At 38.6% G+C, this 23467-nt stretch overlaps 1 protein-coding gene across 14 annotated transcripts in view; it reads right to left on the reverse strand.

Moving 5' to 3' along the window:
• The window catches only part of ATP8A2 (ATPase phospholipid transporting 8A2), a 574503-nt gene that overhangs the window by 380458 nt on the left and 170578 nt on the right, over positions 1-23467 (reverse strand). For 13 of the 14 annotated variants that reach the window (XM_038573452.1, XM_038573457.1, XM_038573456.1 and 10 more), the window contains 9 exons: positions 21845-21933; positions 17604-17648; positions 15613-15688; positions 8568-8673; positions 7858-7940; positions 4992-5041; positions 2435-2504; positions 1421-1505; positions 293-432 (listed from right to left, as the gene is read on the reverse strand). In XM_038573452.1, coding sequence (XP_038429380.1) covers positions 293-432; positions 1421-1505; positions 2435-2504; positions 4992-5041; positions 7858-7940; positions 8568-8673; positions 15613-15688; positions 17604-17648; positions 21845-21933 — 744 coding nt within the window. The remainder of the gene's footprint in view (positions 1-292; positions 433-1420; positions 1506-2434; positions 2505-4991; positions 5042-7857; positions 7941-8567; positions 8674-15612; positions 15689-17603; positions 17649-21844; positions 21934-23467) is intronic. The other variant, XM_038573446.1, reaches the window with a different exon arrangement.

Here is a 23467-nt window from a genome sequence, read left to right on the forward strand (position 1 = left end):
TCTCATTAAGCCTAACCTGAGGTAAGCCCTGAAAGTCACTGACACTGTTTTTGACCTGATACTTCTTAAGACACCATTAACGCTTAGCTAAAGGTGCTTCGACCTCTCAGGTAGCCCATAAAAACTAAGTGTTTCTTAAAGCAAGAAAGACATCATTAAAAGCCAATGGTTAAGATCTGCACAGGAAAAGGGAGTGTGGCCATATGGCAAAATGATTCCTGTCCAAAGACTTTGTTCAGTCCTTGACGGAGCCCCTCACTGGGCATGCAATGACTGTATCGCATGTAATTACCTTCTCTATGATCTCATAGCACTCTTCCAACCGTTGAGCTCTGTCTTTCAATATGGTGCTGGCTTCTTGATAGACTTTCAGCCACTCTTCATACTCATGCTCAGAGAGGTCGGCGTAAGCTACACAGAGGGTCCTCAAGCCTGCAAAAACAGCCACAGTGTATCCAGCAATGGAAGCAAGCAGTATACTTTCCCTCTTAGGTGACATCATGAGGCTCCATTTTATACCAGCATGCTCAAAAAAATTGAAGAAACTATCTGCTTTTTTAGGTCACTCTAATTCAACTTTCACACATCTAAAAAGGGAGTTGAAAAGAGCTCTACTTCATTTTGTTATAAAGCCCCTCGTGCATAAATTTGAGAGTATGTGAGAAGCCACAGAGTGAATTCCCCACAGCAGAGAAGTACAGGAGCTGGGCATAAGCCTTATTCACATGCACCCTTACATGCAGTGGGCAGGTAGCAGCAAGTAGAGGAGGCAGGAGGTACATTTCAAGACAGTAATAAAAGCTCAGTGTGCCATTATGTGAAAGATCCAGGCTTTCAAGCATATATACATGTGCACGCACACACACATGCACACACACACGCACATAGCCGCAGGACTGCACGAAGTTGAGAAAGCGGCCGTCAGCACTTAGGCAAGGCTCCAGCTTTCATCATATTCACTTGCTGGAAACCCTGACATCAGTGTTATTTGAGGCCTTTCACAGAACTCCCTTCCTGTTCTCTATGGGCTCAATGAATTATTGTTTCCTCAAGTCATGGATAAGCCAGTGTCATAAGGATAACATGAGGAGGACAGGGAAATAAGCACATGAGTTTTCTGAGAACAGGAATAACTACAAAGTGATTCTACCCATCGTGAGCTGGGCTGCCCGTTCCTTTCATACTTCTGATGAAGAGTTAGCAGAGTCACATATAGGTAGCTGAGTGTAGACTCTGGTGCACATCTTGTCACTGTCATAGAGCATGGGGGGGGCACTAGAAAAGTATACTCCTACGAAGCAAACCAAGTACTGCAAAAAAGGGACATATCCATTCAGAACATGACTGCTCACCCCAAGCATCAGCTACAAACACGTGAAAGTACAATTTCGATGGAAAAACATTTCCAAATTTCACTTACCTTCTGTGGCAAAATATTCCAGGTGGCACAGTGTTTCCTCCATGTATTTTGAGTCTTTTGAAAGTCTGTCAAAAATGACATTATCCTATAAAATAGAGAAACATTGTGACTGGCAATCCCTTAAGTAAGCCTTCCAGTCAGTATTCTAAACCTAGCTTTGTTTTAATGGAGCTTATACAGTGTGCATGAGAATACTTGAGTGGGCAAGTAGAAATATAGCCTTGACCAGACTCAGTCGAGTTTTGGAAAACAAACTGGATAGGGATGTATCCAAACAAAAACTTTTTGGGGAGAACCTTAAGTGTCAAGAGAATTATCGGGGACATAATGGTGCCTACATTTACCTAAATTTGCATAATACATGCCTATGTTTATAACATCTTTATGCAGAAATGGGAAGAGTAACATGCACATCCTAAATTGCTCAAATATACTCTTGCTTCCTGACACTGCAGGAGCTCATAACCAGGGAGTACACAACCCACTAGCCACTGAACACAATTCAGCTAAGGAACACAGCTCAGGATGAAAAACCAAACCACAACTAAGAAGAGCTGCTAGAGAACACACACACACACACGCATGTACACACACATATACGTAAAATCTCAAAGTACTTGAAGATTATCACAGGTCAATATGAATTATTCTATCTTTCCAAAGTCATAACACACTGGTGATGAAACTAGAATCAGAAGTCATGACCCAAGGATTTCTCACAACACAGAAAACTGCTATTTCTGAAACCAACTATTGGCTAAAAGCAAGCTTTTCATGGGCCATCGTCGCTACACTGGCCTGAACACCACTACTACTACCCTTCAATGGGCTTTTACTTCAGGTCAATTTTATGGCCAATCTGAAAGAGTCTTTCAACTTTGGGCAAAGTCTCAGGGCGTAATGAGGACAGCGGTCAGGAGAAGTAGCAGATAAACAAAGTAGCCAACAGGGGTGTCCTGCTATGTGAGCTGGTACTTACAGCCCCCTTACAATAAACACTGAGCTGGTACTTACAGCTCCCTTACAATAGAGTCGAAGTTGGCCTGAAGGAGTTCGAACAATTACAGACATTCTTTTTCTGTCACTGTAAGGGTTAAAAAGAAAAGAGAGAGAGAGAGAGACAGAGAGAGAGAGAATAGTTGTCATTGGTCTGTATTATAGGACCCATGCCCTATGATTAAGCACCAGACAAATCTAAAGATGATCTGGCCATCCTAAAAATGGCAAAACTCCATTTTCCTTACCTTTTCCTTCAAAGTTGAACTTTAAGTGTATATCTACTACTCTTTTTATTTCTATATAATGGACATAAACCTATTTTTTTCCCTGCCATGAAAACTTGCTAGTATGGTTATTTATAGCAGAAGAGCAGAAACGGAAAATGTGACCATTTACTATGCACATCTAATTTACTTCTGATAATACTCTATACAGGTATTATTTTACAGCTCAAAATGTTAGTAATCTGCCCAGTAAGTAGTGGAGTGGAAGCTTCAATATAAATCCACTTAGTTCAAAAGTCCCTTGTGTCTTCTTTTAACTGGAGTAGAAAAAAAATTAGAAATGCATAGAACACTCCTGATTCAGCGCCGAGGTGTGCCTTATTACTGCCCTCCCTACTCCAACACGGACACTCCTGCACTCTTCTTTCACTGTGACCCATGCTCACTCATGGAGCCTTCGATGGCTCCCCACTGCCTACAGATTCCAACTCTTGCTGGCCTCCACTCACCTCTTCAGCCTGGCCTCAACCCCCACCCACTTACCCTCCCATTCATCTGCAGGCTTCCAGCACACCAGGACACACACCACACTCCTCCTCTACATCCTGTCCCTGCCTTTTGCAGACGTTTCATCCCCCTGAGACACATCCCAACCACAGTGGGACCCAGACCAACCACCCCAGTCACAGGATTTCCAATGGACTCTTCGCTCCCAAGACTGAACGATTCTCTCTCCAGCTTTGTATAAATTCCCACATCCTAACCCATAGCACTCTGTCTGGCCTGGCTTTGAATTCCTCCCTCAGCTAGCTAGTAGCCAGGTACTCTCAAACACAGTTGTTCACCTGGCATCTCAGTTCCTGAATCTATAAAGCAAGGCTGCCACTAAGTACTGTGAAGGAGTGCTGTCAGCATGAGGTTGCATCTGGAAAAAGTGGAGTTAACTAAAAAGAAGTAGAACCACAGCTATAACTACCAATGACCTTTCTACTTCCTCATATTCTCCCAGAAGTTTTTAATACATCCTCATGTTTTTACCTGGATTCACCTGTTTTCATCTACCTCCTTCTCCCTGTAATAACTGCTGGCCCCAGCTGCCACAGCCACATAACAGCACAGTCATCAGGACATCAACAAGAGATGGAGCACAAGTCTGGAAAAATGTCTAGAATGTCCCTTACCTATACACACAGGGACAGTGGCCCTACTCCCCTACAGGAACCACTACTGTTACCAACCATCATGTTTTCCGTCTCAACACCCATCCTCAAGGGCTCTTGACCCACCAAAGCTTCAAGTTTTCAGTCCTACAACCAATGACTAGGGCTGGAAAGCATTTCCCACAAGAGGGTTAAAAGTTGATCTTTTTCAGATAGTTTATAAAGCAGATGGCAAAAATAATGTGTGAATTGTTTAACAATGGTTATTGGAAAAACCGATTTTAATCAAGGGGAAACATGCCTTTGAGGTAGCAACAGAACCTTGCTCTAGTATTGACAGTTCAATGATAAGAAGGAAAGAAACAAAACATTAAGATTTTTTTGATGACAAGGGAAACAAATAATCCAACAAATATTCCTGGGCCTTAAATAAACCACATTGGGGGAGAACAAGCTTGAATATATACAGGAGAACTGCCCAACTTGGACAAAGCCTCTGGTGGGATGGACTGATCTTATCGGCCTCTGCTGGTCAGTTTCCCAGGCCTGGCATGAGAGCGCTCAAATGGAGCACGAGCACAACCTCATGGGACATGGGAAAAAACAACAGAAATAAGGCCCTCATCACATACTCCAAACTATGCAGAGGTGTCTGTAGCTGCTGATGTCAGAGGGTCTGGAAACCTAAGGAAAGGGAGGATATGGATGCGGAACGTTTCGAAAGAAAGAAAGAAAGAAGAAAGAAAGAAAGAAAAAGAAAGAAAGAAAGAAAGAAAGAAAGAAAGAAAGAAAGAAAGAAAGAAAGAAAGAAAAGAAAGAAAGAAAGAAAGAAAAGAGGGAGGGAGGGAGGGAGGGAGGGAGGGAGGGAGGAAGGAAGAAAAAGAAAAAAAGAAAGAAAGAAAGAAAGAAAGAAAGAAAGAAAGAAAGAAGAAAGAAAAAAGAAAGATGACCCACTTTACTTTCTTTTTTTTTTTTTTTTTTTTTTTTTTTTTTTTTTTTTTCCCCACTTTACTTTCTTTAATGAAAGTCACAAATTCCAGAGAGGAAATGGCTTGTGGAGATATATTTACTAAATTGAATACTTAGGTACTATATTTAACCATATTATACAATCTTGCAAACACGGTGATGACATTGTTAAATATATATGGAAGTATTTTATTTCAAGTGCACAAAAGAGAAACATACCTAGAAAATTCCAGGACGTTAAGGATTCCAAATGTCTGTTCCTGTCCCATCTAAAGGAAGAAAAGCAGGCTCTTACCTGAGGTGCAAAGGATTAAAATCTCAAAACAACAGTTTCCCCAGTCATAAACCTCTCTATACATACATCTCCCTGCCCCCCTCTCCTTCCAGCACTTTCTTTCTCTGTATATGATACATGTATATAACTCTCTCCCTATCCAATATATACACATATATTCTCTCTCCTGCTCTCCCTCTCCACCTCATTCTCTCTGCATCTTCTTTCCCTCTGCAAAGGCCTTTGTAACAGGTATGGTTTTCCCACAAGCCAGTCTGTGGGGTCATAGCTCCCCCTTCTGGTAGAAGCTTCTCATTTTTCTCCAGACCGTCACAACAGCTGGCTGACACAGTCCCTTCCAGGACAGGAAAACTCAGGACACAAGCTACACAGGTCCACCTGAAACCTTGGGACAGGTCATGCTTCTAAATTCCAAATTTTACACATTTTATAAAAATATATGCATACATCATGTGCCATAATTATCCAGAGGGGTCTGGGGCAACACTGAGATTCCTAAGACCACAAACGGCCTCATGTCATTTACATTTTGCTGCAAAAAGCCTAATTCCCCAAATATGGGGGGGGAAATTTTTAGAATTCAAAGCTTCTTGGATTTTGGATTTAGAAATAAAGATGATGGATCTGCATAAGATTCTAGGGCAATTAATCTAATGTTACATCAGGTTCTTCAAAGTTGGAACCTCATCATCCTCAATTTTTCCATTAGGTTCCAGACTATGTGTGTATCATTTTCAAACTCCTTGATCAAATCTGCTCTCTATTTCCCCAGTACATCACCGTGGAAAGAATATGGGCTTTGGAGTTCCATATGAGTTCGAATTCTGTATCTGCCACTAAGCATGTGCCTTCCTTATGAATGGTGGTAGCCCTGTCCCGTGGGTTTGAGAGAAGTAATGAATGAAGCAACACGCAAATTACCAAGTGCACTACTGACACCCAGCGGCACCAGGTCACCATTACTGCTCTGTCAACAACTCCCCACCCCTTCTCCTCACATCCTGAAATACACTCAGGGAACCACCTCATCCAACCTTCATAGGCTTCTGTTCCTCTCTTTCTGCAATCATCAGTTCTTTCTCCTCAGCCTGGCTCAACTTGGTCAGACGCTCATTCAGAAATGTGCCCACTGACACCCCACAAATGGGCACGAGTGCTGTGACTGCCAGGAGCCAACCCCTCTTTGCCATCCCATCAACCACCAGGCAACCACATGCAGCCCACAGACTCAGCCATTAGGATGACCAAGAGGGCCACACCGTGTAAACAGCTGGTAACCAACTCAAGAATGCATAGTTTGAGGATACTCTGGTATTAATGATTAAATAGGATTTTAAAGTTATTATTATGAACCTTAACTAGTCAGGTAGTCTTATTTACTCCCAGAAACATGGCCTTAATAAGTTAATAAAATGACAAAAAGGGATGCCAATTCGCTTTTTGTCAGCATTTACTGCCATAATGACACCAGTGGGCTCTCTCCCTAGCTCTCCATATTTGTCTGGTACTGTGAGCAAAGCAGAAACAGCCATGTTCTCCTCATCTCGGACTCTCCTGTGGCCTGTCAGTCCACACCCACCCCCAGTCCCTATCACTGCAATGCAGAGAAAACAGTAGCACCCATACAACAGAAAATCCCAGAGCAAATGTTAATGAGTCTCCTCATACTGAAGGGGGGTAAAGACTTCATTTGTGAAAAGCTTCTGAGAGGGAGATTCGATGCTCAGTTACTTTCTTTCACTTTAAAATCAAGTAAAAACAATTATGATTTGATTTTTGTTCTCCAGAAGACAAGAACCTGAAAGTGCCAAGAAATGGGCACACTGTATAAGGCCTGATATTTTCCAGGTTTTGCAAATACGTACAAGAAAAATGGAGCACTGTGCCGAGTCAGAAACAGTAACAACTTTTACATAAGTTAGAAGTGAATTTCAAATGCATCACCAAGGCCTAGAGACACAAGGATGCATGAACGTAAAAACTGTTAAAATCCATGAATCCTCCCCAAATTGAGAGGTAGAGGAAGGCAGGAGTGAGGGAAGGCAGTAACAGCCTCCAGGCCCTCATCAACCCATCCTATAGCAAAATGCAGCCCCTCTAACTGGCCAGCACGAAACACGCCAACACCTTGCCAGTCCTAACCCAGCAATTTCCCCCACTTCCCACCTCAGTGGTTCTTACTGGATGTTATTCTTGATTTACATTTTTTCCAATCACCACATTTCTCTCTCAGGCTTCCTGAGCAGGGAAACTCAAAAATCAATTATAAGATAAATAAACCCTTTGACCTTAGGGAAAAGAAAAACTCCTACAGATAACAAAGATCTTCAGTGCCACCTCACCTCTCCCCCAGCTGGGGACACTGAAGCCAAAGCATTGAGGGCTTCACTGAGCAAGTGCTCCAGGTGCTAAGGCTGCAAAGACAGAGCTGCAGATCCTGCCCTCAAGACAAGTGGGCCATGTGGTTATTCCCATGTCCTGTTACAGAACAAAGAGCAGGCTTGCTAGGCCCTTTACTACAAGTCACACCAGCATATGAAAGCCTCATGGAGAAGCATCTCTGAGAGAGAGAGAAAACTGCCTGCAACACAAACACAACATGAATAAGCTGATATAATCATGTGATACCTGCAGCTTTGCAATGGATCTGGTTTCCCACAGGAAAAAAAAAAAAAAACAAACACAGAAATATGGCTATTGTATTTACATCGGACACGCTATTTCAAACACAGAAGTCTTCAAAAGGCAGGTGATGTACCACATCAAGAGGTGCCCAGGCTTGTCACTTACGGCTTCTATGATGACGGAGTACGGTGTTCTGGCTGTGAAGACAAAGCCCAGCTTCCTAGCTCCCTTCACCAAAGCAGCTTCATCTGTCAATAGAGTTGATGAAGCATTAACTAATCACAGGTAACAGTAGAATCCTGTTGAGCATGTATTATTATTATTTTCAAATCAACCAGATCTGCAGCAGCTGGAGTGGCCTGGCCTAAATGCACAATGGTAAGGATTCAGGATTTAGGAGGCACTCACTCACTCCCACCACCAGGGTCCTGAGGGCAGCACCTCTGTTAGGTGGGAAGACAGGACCTAAAACTAAGTCATCTGGACAAGAGTGATGGCATACCTACTATTCTCGGTTGGGGTCAAGTTCTCCCTAAGGAATATCAGTAACATTCCCATGACTTGCTGACTAAACATCTTCTCTGAGTGAACAAAGAAGCCAGTCCACCCTCCCCTGAGAGTTTTGTCTAGAACAGTGTCTTCTGCTAGGAGATGCAAGCTGGCCTGGGGTCTCCTCCTGTGGTCCCAGTGTTACAGAGTCAGGAGGGCTCATCATCACCTTTCTGTGGGTTTATCATTTGGAAACTGTATGAGGCCAAAGGTAAACAGTGGGGTCTTTGTGGGGCATGCCTCCCCAGCACACCTGACAAGTAACTGCAAACATCCAAGTCTCCAGAGAAGGGGACAGCAGGGCACACGCAGCCCAGAGCCCTCACCTGGGGAGGAGGCCTGGTAGATGATGTTATCTCCATCCTTCTCAGGGACGACCGTGTGGCACACAGCCAGAAGGGTGAGGAACTCCTGTATGCATGGAGCCGTGGGCTACAGACAAAAGGGCAAGATCATCTGTTAAAACATGGCTGACATAAACCAGAGTTAGATTCAGCCACCATCTGCTTAGAACCCTGTGCTGGCTTCCCCCTCCCTTTAGAACAAAGGTCGAGATCCTAGCACACACTCCACGTTCCCCATGATTGGCAGCTGCTCACCACACAGTTCCAGCTCTCCTGCCTCTTCCCTCCTGCATGCTCCACCAGCCACTCTGCTCTGTAGTTCCTCAAACAAGGCTCGACCTGTCCCACTGCTCCATCACCACCCTCCACCTGCGTGCAGTCAATTCTTACTCATCCTCCAGGCTTCAATTCAACGGTTGCTTCCTCTGAGAAGTCCACTATCACCCCTATCTTGGAATACTGTTCTTGACCTGCTAACCCTGGGGTCATGTGAGAACAAAGAGGCATGTGCCCTTCCCAGGGTTCCTCCAGCACCGGCCTCACTTGTTCCAACATTTCAGTCTTGCTGCTCACATGCTTCTTCCCATGTCTGTGAGTTCCAGGAGTGCCAGCAGGTCATCTGCCTTCCTCACCAGAGTAACCCCAGGCCCCACAGACAGAAGGCACCCAGATCTATGTTGGATCAATATACCGAGAACGGATTCACCAAAAGCCAGGTGAGTCTCTGGCTTTCTCTTCCATTGTCCTGGCACTTACTCTACATCATGTCTGTCCTTTAACTTGATAATAGCTTAAAACCTATAAGGCAGTGCATCCCTCACTTATTACTTAAAAAGAATCATCCTGGATATGTATTTAATAAATTTCTCCCATCTCCACACACATTCCTTGTAAGTTTTCATTGGGATCAGAATATGACATCTTAATACTGTTTCCCCATCTAAGAATACAGAATGCCTTCCTATTTATTAAAAGCTTTTAATACTTCTAAATATAGGTCATGGCATATTTTCTTAATCTTTTATTAAAAAAATATTTACATGCCTACCATACGTGAGGCTTTTTATCTATCATACTAGGCTTTTTATCTATTGCTTTTCATATCATGAACAGAATCTTATTTCTATTATATTTCACAAGAGTCTATTCAGATGTAAGTAAAAATACTGAATTTTATAAATGAATTTCATATCCAATTGTAATTAACCTCTTACTGGTTTCCCAAGTTTAGCTGACTCTCTGGGGTTTTAAGGCAGCCAATTATTGTATCATCCACAGATGAGGATGTTTTTCCTTTTCTTTTCTAATATATACACTTGAGTTCTCACTTGTCCACTTGGTCTAATGCTTTCAGGATGATGTTCAAAGCCAAGGGTGACACCATGCTTTCTTGTCCTCAGGTTATCTTAACACCAAAGTCTTTAACAGTTCACTTTTCAACAGGCAACTGGCTATGCATTGGAGATCGATTTTGTATTTGCACATTCAGGAAGCAATTCTGTGTTTTCCAATTTTTGCAGAGTTTTTGTCTTTGCTTTTTAGTCACAAATGGATGGTGACTAATATTTACAACATTCTAGTTTCTCCTCTGACCTATTAATGTGATTTAAGAGCAGCTGTATGGAAGCAAATACAGCTGCTCATGTGGCCACTTCTCATCAGCTTTCAGGAAAAGGAAATACACAATTACAGTTCAGTGAAATCAAGTAAGTTTATTTATAAGTTCCCCAAGGTCTACACTACAAAATGCCAAGGAATTTTATCCAAAAGCACTGTGGCACCTGGGCTTTGATTCCAGAGAGCCTTCCCCACCTGCAAGCCTCTCCTCATATCTCATTGGACAAAACTGTGTCAACGTCCACACCCCTGACCTAAGCACTGGTGCTGGAGTCAACTCCCCAAGTCTCTTCCAACAGGGTACTGGAGAATCAGCCACGGTGACCCTGACATTGTGTAGTAGAATCTTTTGCTAAAGTTAAAAGTGACAGTCTCCAGGAATATTAGTTATTAGTGTTTGGGGGACATATTTACAACAGAATGCTAATTTCTTGAGAAGGCAGGATAAAAAAAAAAACTTTATATGCCGTATGATCTCAATATGTGTAGTGTGTTTTTTTGTGAGTGTTCACATGTATATGGAAAGGGACAGATTGAAATGTTAACAGTACTTTGCAGCAAAGGATAAAAAGAGATTTACAGGATTAAAAAGTATATTTCTCTTCATTCTCAGAGCTTCCTACAATGAAACTAAATTGCTTTTTATGTAGAGGCAACCACTCCTTCCAAGTTTCTGAGAGTTATCACAGCAGCCTAGAGAACTGGCTCTAGAAGAGGGGACATTCTGTTGACTGCCAATAAGAGAAGAATTCTACCTTCGACAAACTCTCCCTTGTGTAGCTATCACACCCCTTTCTCAGGCACACTCTCCCAGTCCTTGCTGGTATGAATTACCAGGACCTGCAGCTCCTTCAGTGAATAATCCCTCTTCCAAACTGGCCATCCTCACCCTAGTCTCCATGCTGAATGTGCCCTAGGCTTGATCTAGTGGCTAAGGTGGAGACAGACCCTGAAGGAGATGAGCAGTTTCTGGCCAGACATCTGCTTTAGATGAGACCTGGTCATGGGAGCAAGGAAAGCTACCATCTTCTATGAAGGGCAGTAGACCATACCCACTGGCTCCAAAGTTCCAGAAGAAACTGAGGTTCTCAGGTTTTTGAGTGCATCTACCAGGAGACCCCAACCCTAGTCCCAATGTCTCCTTCCTACTAGACTTTGGTGCAGATGATTTCATGAGGCTGCCACTTCAGCCTTTTAAGAAGTTCTGCCAATTTTACAATTAGATCTTGGGCCTGGTCTTTGGCTGTATTGGCCTCAGTAGCAGGAGCTGAAGGAAATCTTTAAAGGCTGCCAAAGATGACTCTGGCTTCCATACTGTGCCTTACATAGGCAATTAATTGACCTGGGCTTATTGTTTTATTTCTTTGACATAAATGGTAATTAGTAACAACCAGTTCCACAGACAATTCAATGAAATAAAACACATATATAAAAATGTAGTATGTGAGGGGGTGGGGAATTGCTTCCTCCTGCATCTGAGAGCTATGGAGCTAGCACATCACCTCATCCCACAGTGAAACATGAAAGAGAGTCTTTGATTTCATAGCAAATAGTAAAATATTTCTGAGAGTTATAAAGAAGAGTTGCACACACTCTCAAATTAAGTTTCCACTTTGAGTAGTAGGCCAGACAACATTCTTTAAAGATTAAAAAAAGTCCCTCAGACAAAAACATTCTAACTTTGGTTCTCTAGTTAATCTGACATTCTATAATAAATTACAGAAAGGAGACAAATTCCATTTGCAGCCTATGGATGTTTGTAATCTATTTTAAACAAGTGCTCCATGTTTGAAAATAAGCTTTGTTTTCTATAACTTACAAGAAAAACCTTTTATAACTTGAAAGAACTGATTGTTGGAGAATGTATATAAATTAAAGCTTTTATGTGCAGAAAAATATACATACACTATTTTATCATTTAACCATCTCTAAGTGCATGACTCAGGGGTATTAAAAACATTCACATTGCTTTGTACCCACCACTATATCTATACCCAAAATTTCCATCTTCCCAACAAATCTGTATCAATCAAACAGTAACTCCCTGTTCTCAGCTTCCCCTAGCCCTTAATAACTTCTATTCTGTTCTGTTTCTATGAATTTGCCTATTTTACTATTTTAGGTACCTCATAATCATAAAATATTTGTCTTCCATTTAATAGATTTTAATCTACACAAAATGCTTTATATATCTAGAAAAAAAGTACTTTTTATGTGATGAATGTAAAAAAATAGAAAACTAGGCATGTATAAAATTGGCAACCAAATTACACCTATAAAGTATTTATATATACATATACAAATAATTATTCTTGAAGACTCATCAGAAGTTCCAGACATAACGATTAAAAAAAGAAAAAGGTTGTATGTTCTTCCTTGGTAAATCTTTGGGAACTTATCCCACAAATAGGAAGTCATGGGTTAGCAATGTAACCAAAGGACCACGTGAACTGTTCCTTGAAATTTTCCATAGGTTGATTCTTTAATAGGCAAATTCCATCTTGGCTATCGGCTCACACAAAACTTAAAACATAGTCCTAAAGAGCCCAGAGTATCAAAAATGATGACCCATGAAAAACAAAAATTCTGTAGCAGATGGAAGTACTCCCTTGGGAGGAAAGTAAAGATTTTCTTGGTCCAAATGCTTTAATTTCAGTCAATGGTCCCAAGACAGTTTAGATAAGAATGTGGGATATCCATAGGCTAAAATCCAGAAATGCTTCTTCCCTTTCCTCAAGCATATTTTGGCAAAATAACCATGTGATCTAACAAGCTCTGTATTTAAAGTGTTTTAAAAATCTATTAGGTACACTTAATCCAATCTCACATTTTCTGAAAGAAAAATATTAGAGCCTATAGTCTTCATTATTTATAGTTGAGCTAAATGCTAAATGTCAATGGGATCATTCACATAGTAGCCAAGATGAAGACCACCTTAGAAAGCTTCAAGCATAGCTTAAAAAATGTTGAACGTAGGCAAGCAGGCTTTTACTAAAAAATTAGAAAATAAGTTCTCCAATCCATAGCCACATTATGCATTTAATGAACCGTGAGTGTCCAGATGATCAAAATATCCTTTAAAGTTTCCATGTTTTCATCAATACTTATGATAACCTAAGTCAGGGCTTCCTTTTCATAATGGCTGCATCTGCCCCTACTCCTGATAGCCTTCCCACTGGAATAAAAGGAAATTTGGCTCAGTAGGGTAGTAGGTGAAAAGGAAAAGGAAGAAAGGAGCTCACTAACTTCTCTAAAGGTGACATTCCTTCCTAAAATGCCTGCCATTGGCCATAGGCAAGAAATGCTCATTAGAAGATCCTCTCCATTCAAAGGTTAAAAGAGGACAGGCTCGAGAAGAGCATGTGAACAGTGGTCAAAAACCCAGCACACACTCATGGGTACAGCTTTGAAGAGAACATCTGTATGTGTATATAAATTAACTGTAAATCAGTATTTCAAGATTTCAAAAATGGAGATCCCAGGAGCAAATAGTGTATCTCTCAAAGATCTCTACTCCAAATGAGATTTGCCCCCTGTCCACTGATTTTCTATACCCGAATTTTAGGTGAATGCAAATACCATTCAGTGCAGTGCCCACAATGCCCACATTTCAACAATTATGTTAGCCCTAACACCCACAAAAGAGATCAGACTCCTCTATCTACACAAAACAAAATCGCCTTCTCAGGGTGTGGTATCATACCTATCCCTATGATGCAAAGGTATACCATGGCTCCTAATGATTTTACATCTGTTTTGCAAATTAGTAGAAATCCCTTGAGTATTTTTTATTCATCTCTTCCCCTACTTCCTAGCAAGGTGATTGATATAAACTAGGCCCTTAAACTGTTTACTAAATGAATGAGTAGATAAATGAGTCTCTTATTTAAACAAGGATCCACTTGTATACACTGTTCCTGAGCTTACACTGGGATTCTGAGGCTCTAGGCTGTGCACTAGGCTCACCTCACTTCCTCTGCTGCTTTCTCACCTACTGATCTGGGCCAAAAAAACAAAATTCATGAAAGGAGACTAAGAGCAGTTTCCTAAGCCTCTAGGATGCCTTTCCACCTTCTTTCCTATTCACCACCCCAACCTCAACGGACACATTTAGTCAACCTGAACACTATCTAAATACTATTTGAGAATACCTAAGTCCTCTTTTCAAAAAGCAAATTGTCACAAGGTCCAAGTATCTTCTGACATCCTTGGTTAAAGCTACCCTCCTCCACAGAAGTTTCTTCTCAGATACCACTCTTCTGTTTGAAGAACCTCTAGCCTCATAGCTGAACCTACCTCTAACATTGAAATTCGAAAAAAAAAAAAAAAGACCACATCGATGCCTGTAACTGCAACACAAAACAATGACTTCAGCAGCACCTACTGTGTGGTCTGGGACCACATCAGCAGCATCCCCAGGGGCTGAGACAGAATGTCCGGATCCTGGCCTGTGGATATAGGTACCTTACATGCTCACATTTGAGAACCATGGCTGGGAAGGTTCTAGCATCAACAAATGGGTAACTGCAGTAGAAAACAGGAAATTTCCTTGCTGAGAATTCAGAGAAATCCTTATATATATTTGTATCTTAATGAAATTTTGGAATGATTAAGTTTTAGTTTTGCTCAAGTGTACCTAACTTTAAATTTTTTTCAGAAAAAAATATTAGATCTAATTTATACTGATTAAACTGGTTGCAAAACATTTTGATCATTAAATACTCTTCTAAGTCAATATTTTTCAAAGTACCCTTTAAAATGAATTTAGGCAATCCTACAATTAATCCTGGTTTGTTAGAATAGTTGAGATAATGTGATGTCCTAGTTAAGAATCCAACAGATGAAGGTTCTGAGTCTCATTTCTAGATTTGTCTGCTGGTAATTCTTGGCCAAGTCAGTATTTCCACGCAGCTTCCTATCACCTCTCTGGCATGACCCAAGTGTTAAAGGAAATACACATCAAATTTCTGGCACACAATAGAATGCTATAAATGCTACATGTCCTGCCATATTTTTCTTCCCTAAATTATCCTGATCCAAGCACACTGTGATTGTTTTTCAAAATGCATGACCTCTTAAATTCACAACTGTGAAGAAATAGTACTTCAGAAATCTTAAAGAGCTAGAGAATTCACAATGTTAGAGAATTCCATGGTAAGACTCATCTTAATCTTGAGTTGAGACTTTCAATCTTCACCACATATTTAATTCAGCTTTTCATTAACTTACACTGAGCATTAACCACACAGCATTTATTTAAGATCACCTCCCTGAATATTAACGCTAGAAAAGTAAAACTGCACATCTTCCCTAAGGTCCCAAATTGCAAATTTCAAGACACTGCATGTACACATAAATAAAAGTGCATTATAAGCTATGTAATGTCCTAGAAGCAAAATGATGGCCTTACGTGATGATCTTCGATGTTCTTCAAGAGCCTGGGATCATCAAAGTCACAGGAGTCACTGGGGGGAGGAGGTATCCGGCTGTGAAAGAACAGGAAATACGAATTCAGTTCAGAAGGTCCTTTAAAATTAGCCCAAACCTTGTAAGAATCTGTCTTTAAGAAGAAGTAAACCTAAAAAGCCCATCAATTTATATTAAACTTTTAAAGATTTGGAATACTCTATATTCTTTCAAACCATGAGACAGAAAAATTTAGCCCTACTATAAGCAAAATATTTTATAAGTTATTATAAACAACAACATGGTTACAAGGAGAAGAAACATTCAGGAGTCAACACTTTGTCACTTTGGTTGGTCTCTGTGTAACTCCTACCAGGGAAAATTTCTGAGTATCTGCTCAAAGCAGGAAAAAATTGAGGAATGATTGCATCACATCTGCGCAATGATTTATGGCCAGAGTTCATACGCAGGAGAGAAAAGGAGGCAAATAACTGTGAAAAGGAAACTTGATATGATTGCTGTGAGCTATCAAACTGGAGAAAATGTGAACAGTTAAGTATATTCCTATATTTCCACTCCTTCTTCAGAACAAAGACAATGGAAGAAATGACCACAGTCAAGGTGATATCAATCTGAACTCTGGATGTCAGAGTTTGGTGCAGCAGAAATCAGCAGTTTACGAGAGGAAGCACCTAGAACACAAGCTGATGTCCCCAGCCGAACTTTGAGAATGCTGAGGAAATGGCAGCCTGAGGTACCTGTCTGATAAGGGGAAAGTGGGAAGCAGGAGGGGTCTAGATTCATCTGAGAAAGATTCAGCCCGCAGAAACCTTCCCTCATCTCTTGTAGCCAGGTAACCGAAACTTTTGCACCCAGGAAGCCATAGAAGGTTTATCGTTTAGAGAAGTTAAATTAGAGTAACCTTGGACCCAGCAACACTGGGCATACGAGTAGGTTTAGGGTAGGGAATTCTCCCAAGATAGGAGTTTTATGTGAAATCTTTATACTCTGATAAGTATGATCACCAGCCCTCTGCCTCCATTCAGCTCCCATAACAGCTACAGCCAGATGTATAGCCTGGAGAGTTCTTCTCATGAGAAGAAGACTTATCAGTTCACAAAGAAAGACAGATGCTGACATCTAAGGATCCATTAATAAAACAGTAGGTCCTGGCTGATCATCCCATAGGGAATCCAGTCAGTCATCAATACACTGTCTTCCCTACACACACAGCCCTACCAATCAGCTTTGTTAGTATATAAATCTTAAAACATGAACACACAACATCACTAATCCCAAGAGAAATGTGAATCCAAACCACAATGAGATACCACTTCACACCCACTGGGATGGCTATTAAAAAAAAAAAAAAAAAAAAAAACAGAAATTAACAAGTGTCATGAGGATACGGGAAAATTGTGTGTTATTGACAGGGATGTAAATGGTACAGCTACTGTGAAAAACAATGTGGTGGTTCCTCAAAAAGTTAAACATAAAATTACCACACAACACATCAATCCCACTTCTAGGTATATACCCATAAGAACTGAAAGCAGAGACTCAGATACTTATGTTTGCAGAGACTCAGATACTTAGGTTTACAACAGCCGTATTCACACTAGAAAAAGTAAAAAAGTGCAAACGCCCATCACCAGATGAACGGATATACAAAATATGGTATACACATAAAATGAAATATTAATCAGCCTTTAATGAGGATAAAATTTTGATATATGCTACAATACATACAATACAACTTTGAAGATATTATGCTAAGAAATGGGAAGTGAGCAGGAAGTAATAAACCAAGGACTGGCTATTTTTAGTTCTTGTAGTTCCACTATGCTTTTAAAACCACATTCATATTAAAAATTTTAATTTGATTCTCTTTTAGAATAACAAATGAAATTTTATTTACAAAATATTCAGGTAAAAATGCCAATACAGAATCGTTCTTTTCCACTAAAACATCAAGAAGTGCTAGAATCTACTTACCAAAAATCATCTGAGGATGGTTCTCTTGTCAATTCTGGAAAATGACTGCCAGAAAGAGGGAAATAGAGTGGTCACAAAACTGTGATCAAAAGAGGCACTCACATAAAAACATTCTCCAGGATTGATCATAGGCCATGAAACAGTCTGCATAATTTTAAGAAAAGTGAAGTCCTATCAAGCGTCATTTCCAACTATAATAGTATAACTAGAAATCAACCAGAATGAAACCAAAAATTCACAAATATGTGGGATTAAATAATATGCTACTGAACAACCAATCGGTCAAAGAAGAAATCAAAAGGAAAATCAGAAAATATGTTGAGACAAAGGAAATAGAAATATGACATAGTAAATCTTATGGGATGAGGCAAAAGCAGTTCTAAGAAGGAAATTCATAGTGACAAATGCCTACACCAAAAATCAAGAAAAATATCAACCTAATTTTACACCTAAAAAATTAGAAAAGAAGAACAAATGAAACCCAAAGTTAGTAAAGGGGAAAAGTAGCAAATATTAGAGTAGAAATAAATGAAAAAGAGAAAAAAACAATAGAAAAGATTAATGAAACTAAGAGCTGGTTCTTGGAAAAGATAAAATTGGTAAACCTTTAACTAGATCCACAAATAAGAAAAAAAAAGGGAACTCAAAATTAGAAATGAAAAAAGAGATATTAAAACTGATAACACAGAAATACCTGGAACATAAGGCACTACTATGAACAATTATATACCAACAAATTGGACAACCTATAAGAAATGGATAAATTCCTAGAAATATGCAACAAACACCGTATCATGATGATGAAACAGAAAATCTTAGATTGATTACTAGTAAGAAGATTAATTTAGTAATCAATAACCTCCAAACAATCAAAAGTCAGGTCCAGACAGCTTCATTTGGGTGACATTTTCCCAAACAGTCAAAGAAGGATACCAATCCTTATCAAACTCTTCCCAACAATAGGAGAGAAACTTCAAATCTGTTTTACAAGGTCAGCATTACCCTGATACCAAAATCAGACAAGGATACCACAAGAAAAGAAAATTACAGGCCAATACCCTTGCTGAACATAGGTGCAAAAATTCTCAGCAAAGTATTAGCAAACTGAATTCAACAATACATTTAAAAAATCATACACCATGATCAACTGAAATTTACTCCAGGGATACAGGGATGGTTCAACACCTGCAGCCAATCAATGTAACACACCACATTAACAAAATAAAAGATAAAAATCATATGATCACTACACTAGCTGCAGAAAAAGTATTTGACAAAATTCAACATCCATTTATGATAAAAACTCTCAACAAAATGGGTACAGGGGGAACATACTTCAACATAATAAAGGCTATATACGACAAGCCCACAGTTAACATCATACTCATTAGTGAAAAGCTAAAAGCTTTTCCTCTAAGATCAGGAACAAAACAAAGATGCTCACTCTTGCCACTTTTATTCAACACAGTACTGGATGTCCTAGCCACAGCAATCAGGCAGGAAAAATAAAAGGCACCCAAACTAGTGAGAAGTAAAACTACCTCTATTTGTAGATAACATGATACTATATGTAGAAAACCTTAAAGAATCCACCAAATAACTCTTAGAATAAGTGAATTCAGTAAAGCTGCAGGATACAAACTCCATACATAAAGGTCTGTTGTATTTCTATACATTAATACTGAACTATTAGAAAAGAAATGTTTAAAATCCCAATTACAGTTGTATAAAAAAAATACCTAGAATAAATTCAACCAAGAAAGTGAAAAACCTGTATACTGAAAACTGTAAGACATGAAAGAAATTGAAGATGCAAATAAATGGAAACATACTCCATGCTTTTAGACTAAAAGAATTTATATTGTTAAAATGTCCATACTACCCAAAGCAATCTACAGAGTCAATCCAATCCCTTCCAAAATTCCAACAGCATTTTTTACAGAAATAGAATAAATAACTCTAATTTGTATGGAACTACGTAAGACCCAAATTGCCAAAGCAACCTTGGGAAACAAAAGCAAAGCTAGGGGCATCACATAGTCTGATTTCAGACTATTATTACAAAGCTATAGTTATCAAAACCAGACAGTATTGGCATAAAAACAGACTCACATAGATCAGCAGAACAGAAAAGAGAGTCCAAAATCAAATCCATGTACTTACGGTCAAATAATTTCTGACAAAAGTCTCAAGAATATTTTAATGGGAAAATCATGAACTCTTCAATAAATGAGAAAACTGGACAGCTACATGCAAAATAACCAAACTGAACCACTATCTTTAACCATATACAAAAATTAACTCAAAATGGACTAAAGATTTGAATGTTAGACCTGAAACCTAAAACTCCTAGAAGAAAACATAGGTTGTAAACTTAAACTCCCAGACACTGTAATGATTTTTTGGATCTGACACCAAAAGCAAAGGCAGCAAAAGCAAATATAAACAAGTGAGACTACATCAAATTAAAAAGCTTCTGCACAGCAAAGGAAATCATCAACAAAATGAAAAGGCAACCTACCTATAGGAGAAAACACCTGCAAATCCTATACCTGATAACATGATAAGGGATTAATATGCAAAATATATATATAAAAAACTCATAGTACTCAATAGCAAAAAAAAAAAAAGAAAGAAAGAAAGAAAGAAAAAGAAAACAAAACAAAAGAAAAAGAAAGAAAAGCCAATCTGATTAAAAATGAGTAGAAGATCTGAGTAGGCATTTTTCCAAAGAAGACATACAGATGGCCAACAGGTACACTAAGATGTGTTCAACATCACTAATCATCAGGGAAATGAAAATCAAAAGCATAATGAGATATCAACTCCTACCTGTTAAAATGTTAGAAGAATTAACAAGTGTTGGCAAAGATGTGGAGAAAAGGAAACTTTTGTGTGCTGTTGATGGGAATGTAAACTGGTGCAGCTGGTATGGAAAACCATATAGAGTTTTTTTCTTTTTTTCTCAAAAAATTGTAAATAGAACTACCATATGACCCAGGAATCCTAATTCTGGGTATTTATCCAGAGAAAATGAAAACACTAACTCAATGTGATATACTCACCTCATGTTCACTGCAGCATTATTTACAATAGTCAAGATATAGAAACAACCTCAATCTCTAATCAATGGATGAATGGATAAAGAAAACATGGTACATGCACACAATGGAATATTATTATTCAGCCATAAAAAGGAAACTTTGCCATTTGTGACAATATCCATAATAGGATATTATGCTAAGTGAAATAAGTCAGACAGAGAAAGACAAATACCATACAATCTTACTTAATACATGACTCAAAAAAGAAAAAAAAGGCAGCAGCAGCTCATAGCCACAGAGCATAGGTTAGTGGTTGCCAGAAGCAGAGGGTAGGAAGTGGTCAAATAGGGAGAAAGGGGCAAAAGGTACAAACTTTCACTTATAAAATAAGTAAGTTGCAAGGATTTAACAAACAACATTGAGACTGTAGTTAATAATAAATACTATTGCATATTTGAAAGTTGCTAAAAGAACAGACCTTAAAAGCTGCACTGCAAGAAAAAATAAATTTTGTAACTGTATGCGGTGACAGATACTAACTAGACTTATTGTGGTGACCATTTTACAGTATATACCAACACTGAATCATTATGTTGTACATCTGAAACTAATAATGTTACATATCAATTAAACATCAATAAAAAAGACAGGCATTCAGATCAAAATATGAGTAAGGCATTTATAATTATTAGATTATAAATATAAATATATAGAAGATAAATTAATAGAATTAAGGTTTTAAAATTAAATTTATAGCATTAAATCCAAGGATTTCTCACTAGGCAAATATTTGCAGAATAAACTGGCTAACTGTTCAAAGTTGGGGCCAATTAAATTTTATTTATTTTTTAAATTTTTAAAAAATATTTTATTTATTCATTCATGAGGGATACAGTAAGAGAGGCAGAGACACAGGCAGAGGGAGAAGCAGGCTCCATGCAGAGAGCCCAATGTGGGACTCGATTCCAGAACTCCAGGACCATGCCCTGGGCCAAAGGCAGATGCCCAACTGCTGAGCCACCCAGGCATCCCCAGGACCCATTAAATTTTAAATACATTGAGTAGTAATTACATATCTAAACCTCTTATAAATATCCTTCGAAAATATCAAAAAGGCATTTGGCTAGCAACTAAAAATAAACTCATTTTGTTAGAAGAATACAAATCAAATTTTTAGTAAGTGATAAATATACTTACCCATAGGTTACCCCAGCAATGCTACACTTCTTGAAGTTCATGATATTGCATGTAAGCGTTCCAGTTTTATCAGAAAATAGGTATTTTACCTACATCAAAGAATGGAAGAAACATGCATCAAAAATGTAGTTAAAAAGAAAAAAAAAGTAGTTAAGATGCAGAGACCAATAGACAGTCTTTCCTTCTATATTTTTCAAAATTTCTATTAATTTTAAAAGGCAAATTTCTTTAAAGTAAAATAAATTTTATAATTATATATGTTACAATTTTATGTTATTATAAAATTAATATATTTTAATGCTTAGACCACTTAAAAATCTTTTCCACTAACCAAGCCTAGAATCGAATTGTGTGGAAATGTGCAAAGGAGGCTCCAGAAACAGCCCTGGAGCCATGTCGACCTATAAGCATAAGCACTAAGTTCTGCCACAAGGTAGCTCAAAGACACAGATCAGTCTCCAAGCTATTCCCACCATCTCATACCTCACTCTTAGTGTTCAATATATCAAGACAACAAGCTCAGGCTTTGGCAACTCTTAAAATATTTTTTATCACTACACTCCTAGTTGGATTAAGAAAGCATATCCTAAAACAACACAGAGCAAACAAAGCTCTCCCGTCACAATAACATTTAAGATTACATGAAGACAACATAGGACTGCTATAGATTATATATAACTTTCTGAAACTCAAAGGTTTACAAATTTAATACACAAAGCTCTCAATATACAAAGATGAAAAGACAAAATTTCTAGAGGTCAACAATCTAAGCATTTTGACATAATTAACTGAATGCAAAAGAAATGAAATCTAAATGCTTATGTGCTGTGTGAATTAAGTTCTCTCCAGTGGATCATGTGACAGGGAAGAAGGAGAAGAGTTCAAGATCACAAGAGGGTAGGTTCCGAATACTAAGGCATCATACGGACGGACTCTAGAAAAGTCACCTCATCCTTCTTGGCTCCAATTTCCTCATCTAGGAAATAAAGAATTTTGCCAGAAGATACAGAACATAATTTTATGTGTAACATCCTGGAAAAATATGTCCAGTTTCTTCACAGTTTTCTAAAGAGAGCCCATGATTGCTGCTGGATGTACTCCACAAATCACAAATGGAAGCTATGCTTTACTGTTTTATGGAAGAGGGATTAATACTGTGAATTATTTATTCTGTACTTTTTTTTAATGAGACAATATAGGCAAATATACTATGAAGTATTTTAAAGCAATCAAAGGGCTGTCAGGTAAAGGAAAATTATTAATGTTCCTAAAGAAGTCAAATAATACATAGATATAAAAAGTATGGGTCATTAATGCTCCAACTATAAATAAGTTTTTATATGAATTTTAAATGAAGTAAGTCTAGGGATACAAAAAAATTCAATAGATTCAGCTTTCCAATAAACAATGTCTTTCTGCCCCTTTTTAGAAAAATTATAAGATTGTATCAAATGTTTAAAAATGCAAAATTTCCAATACAGAATTATCCAGATTTGCTCTCATTCTCCTATTGAATTTTAACTTATCCTTAAGTTCCAATTCAAAACTTTTGGAGCAAGCAAAGTTTTCCCATATTCCCAATTAGGATGAATTATTATCCTGGGTAGAACAGGAGCACTTTTT

Source organism: Canis lupus, chromosome 25, assembly GCF_011100685.1.
Source record: "Canis lupus familiaris isolate Mischka breed German Shepherd chromosome 25, alternate assembly UU_Cfam_GSD_1.0, whole genome shotgun sequence".
Lineage (NCBI taxonomy): Eukaryota > Metazoa > Chordata > Mammalia > Carnivora > Canidae > Canis > Canis lupus.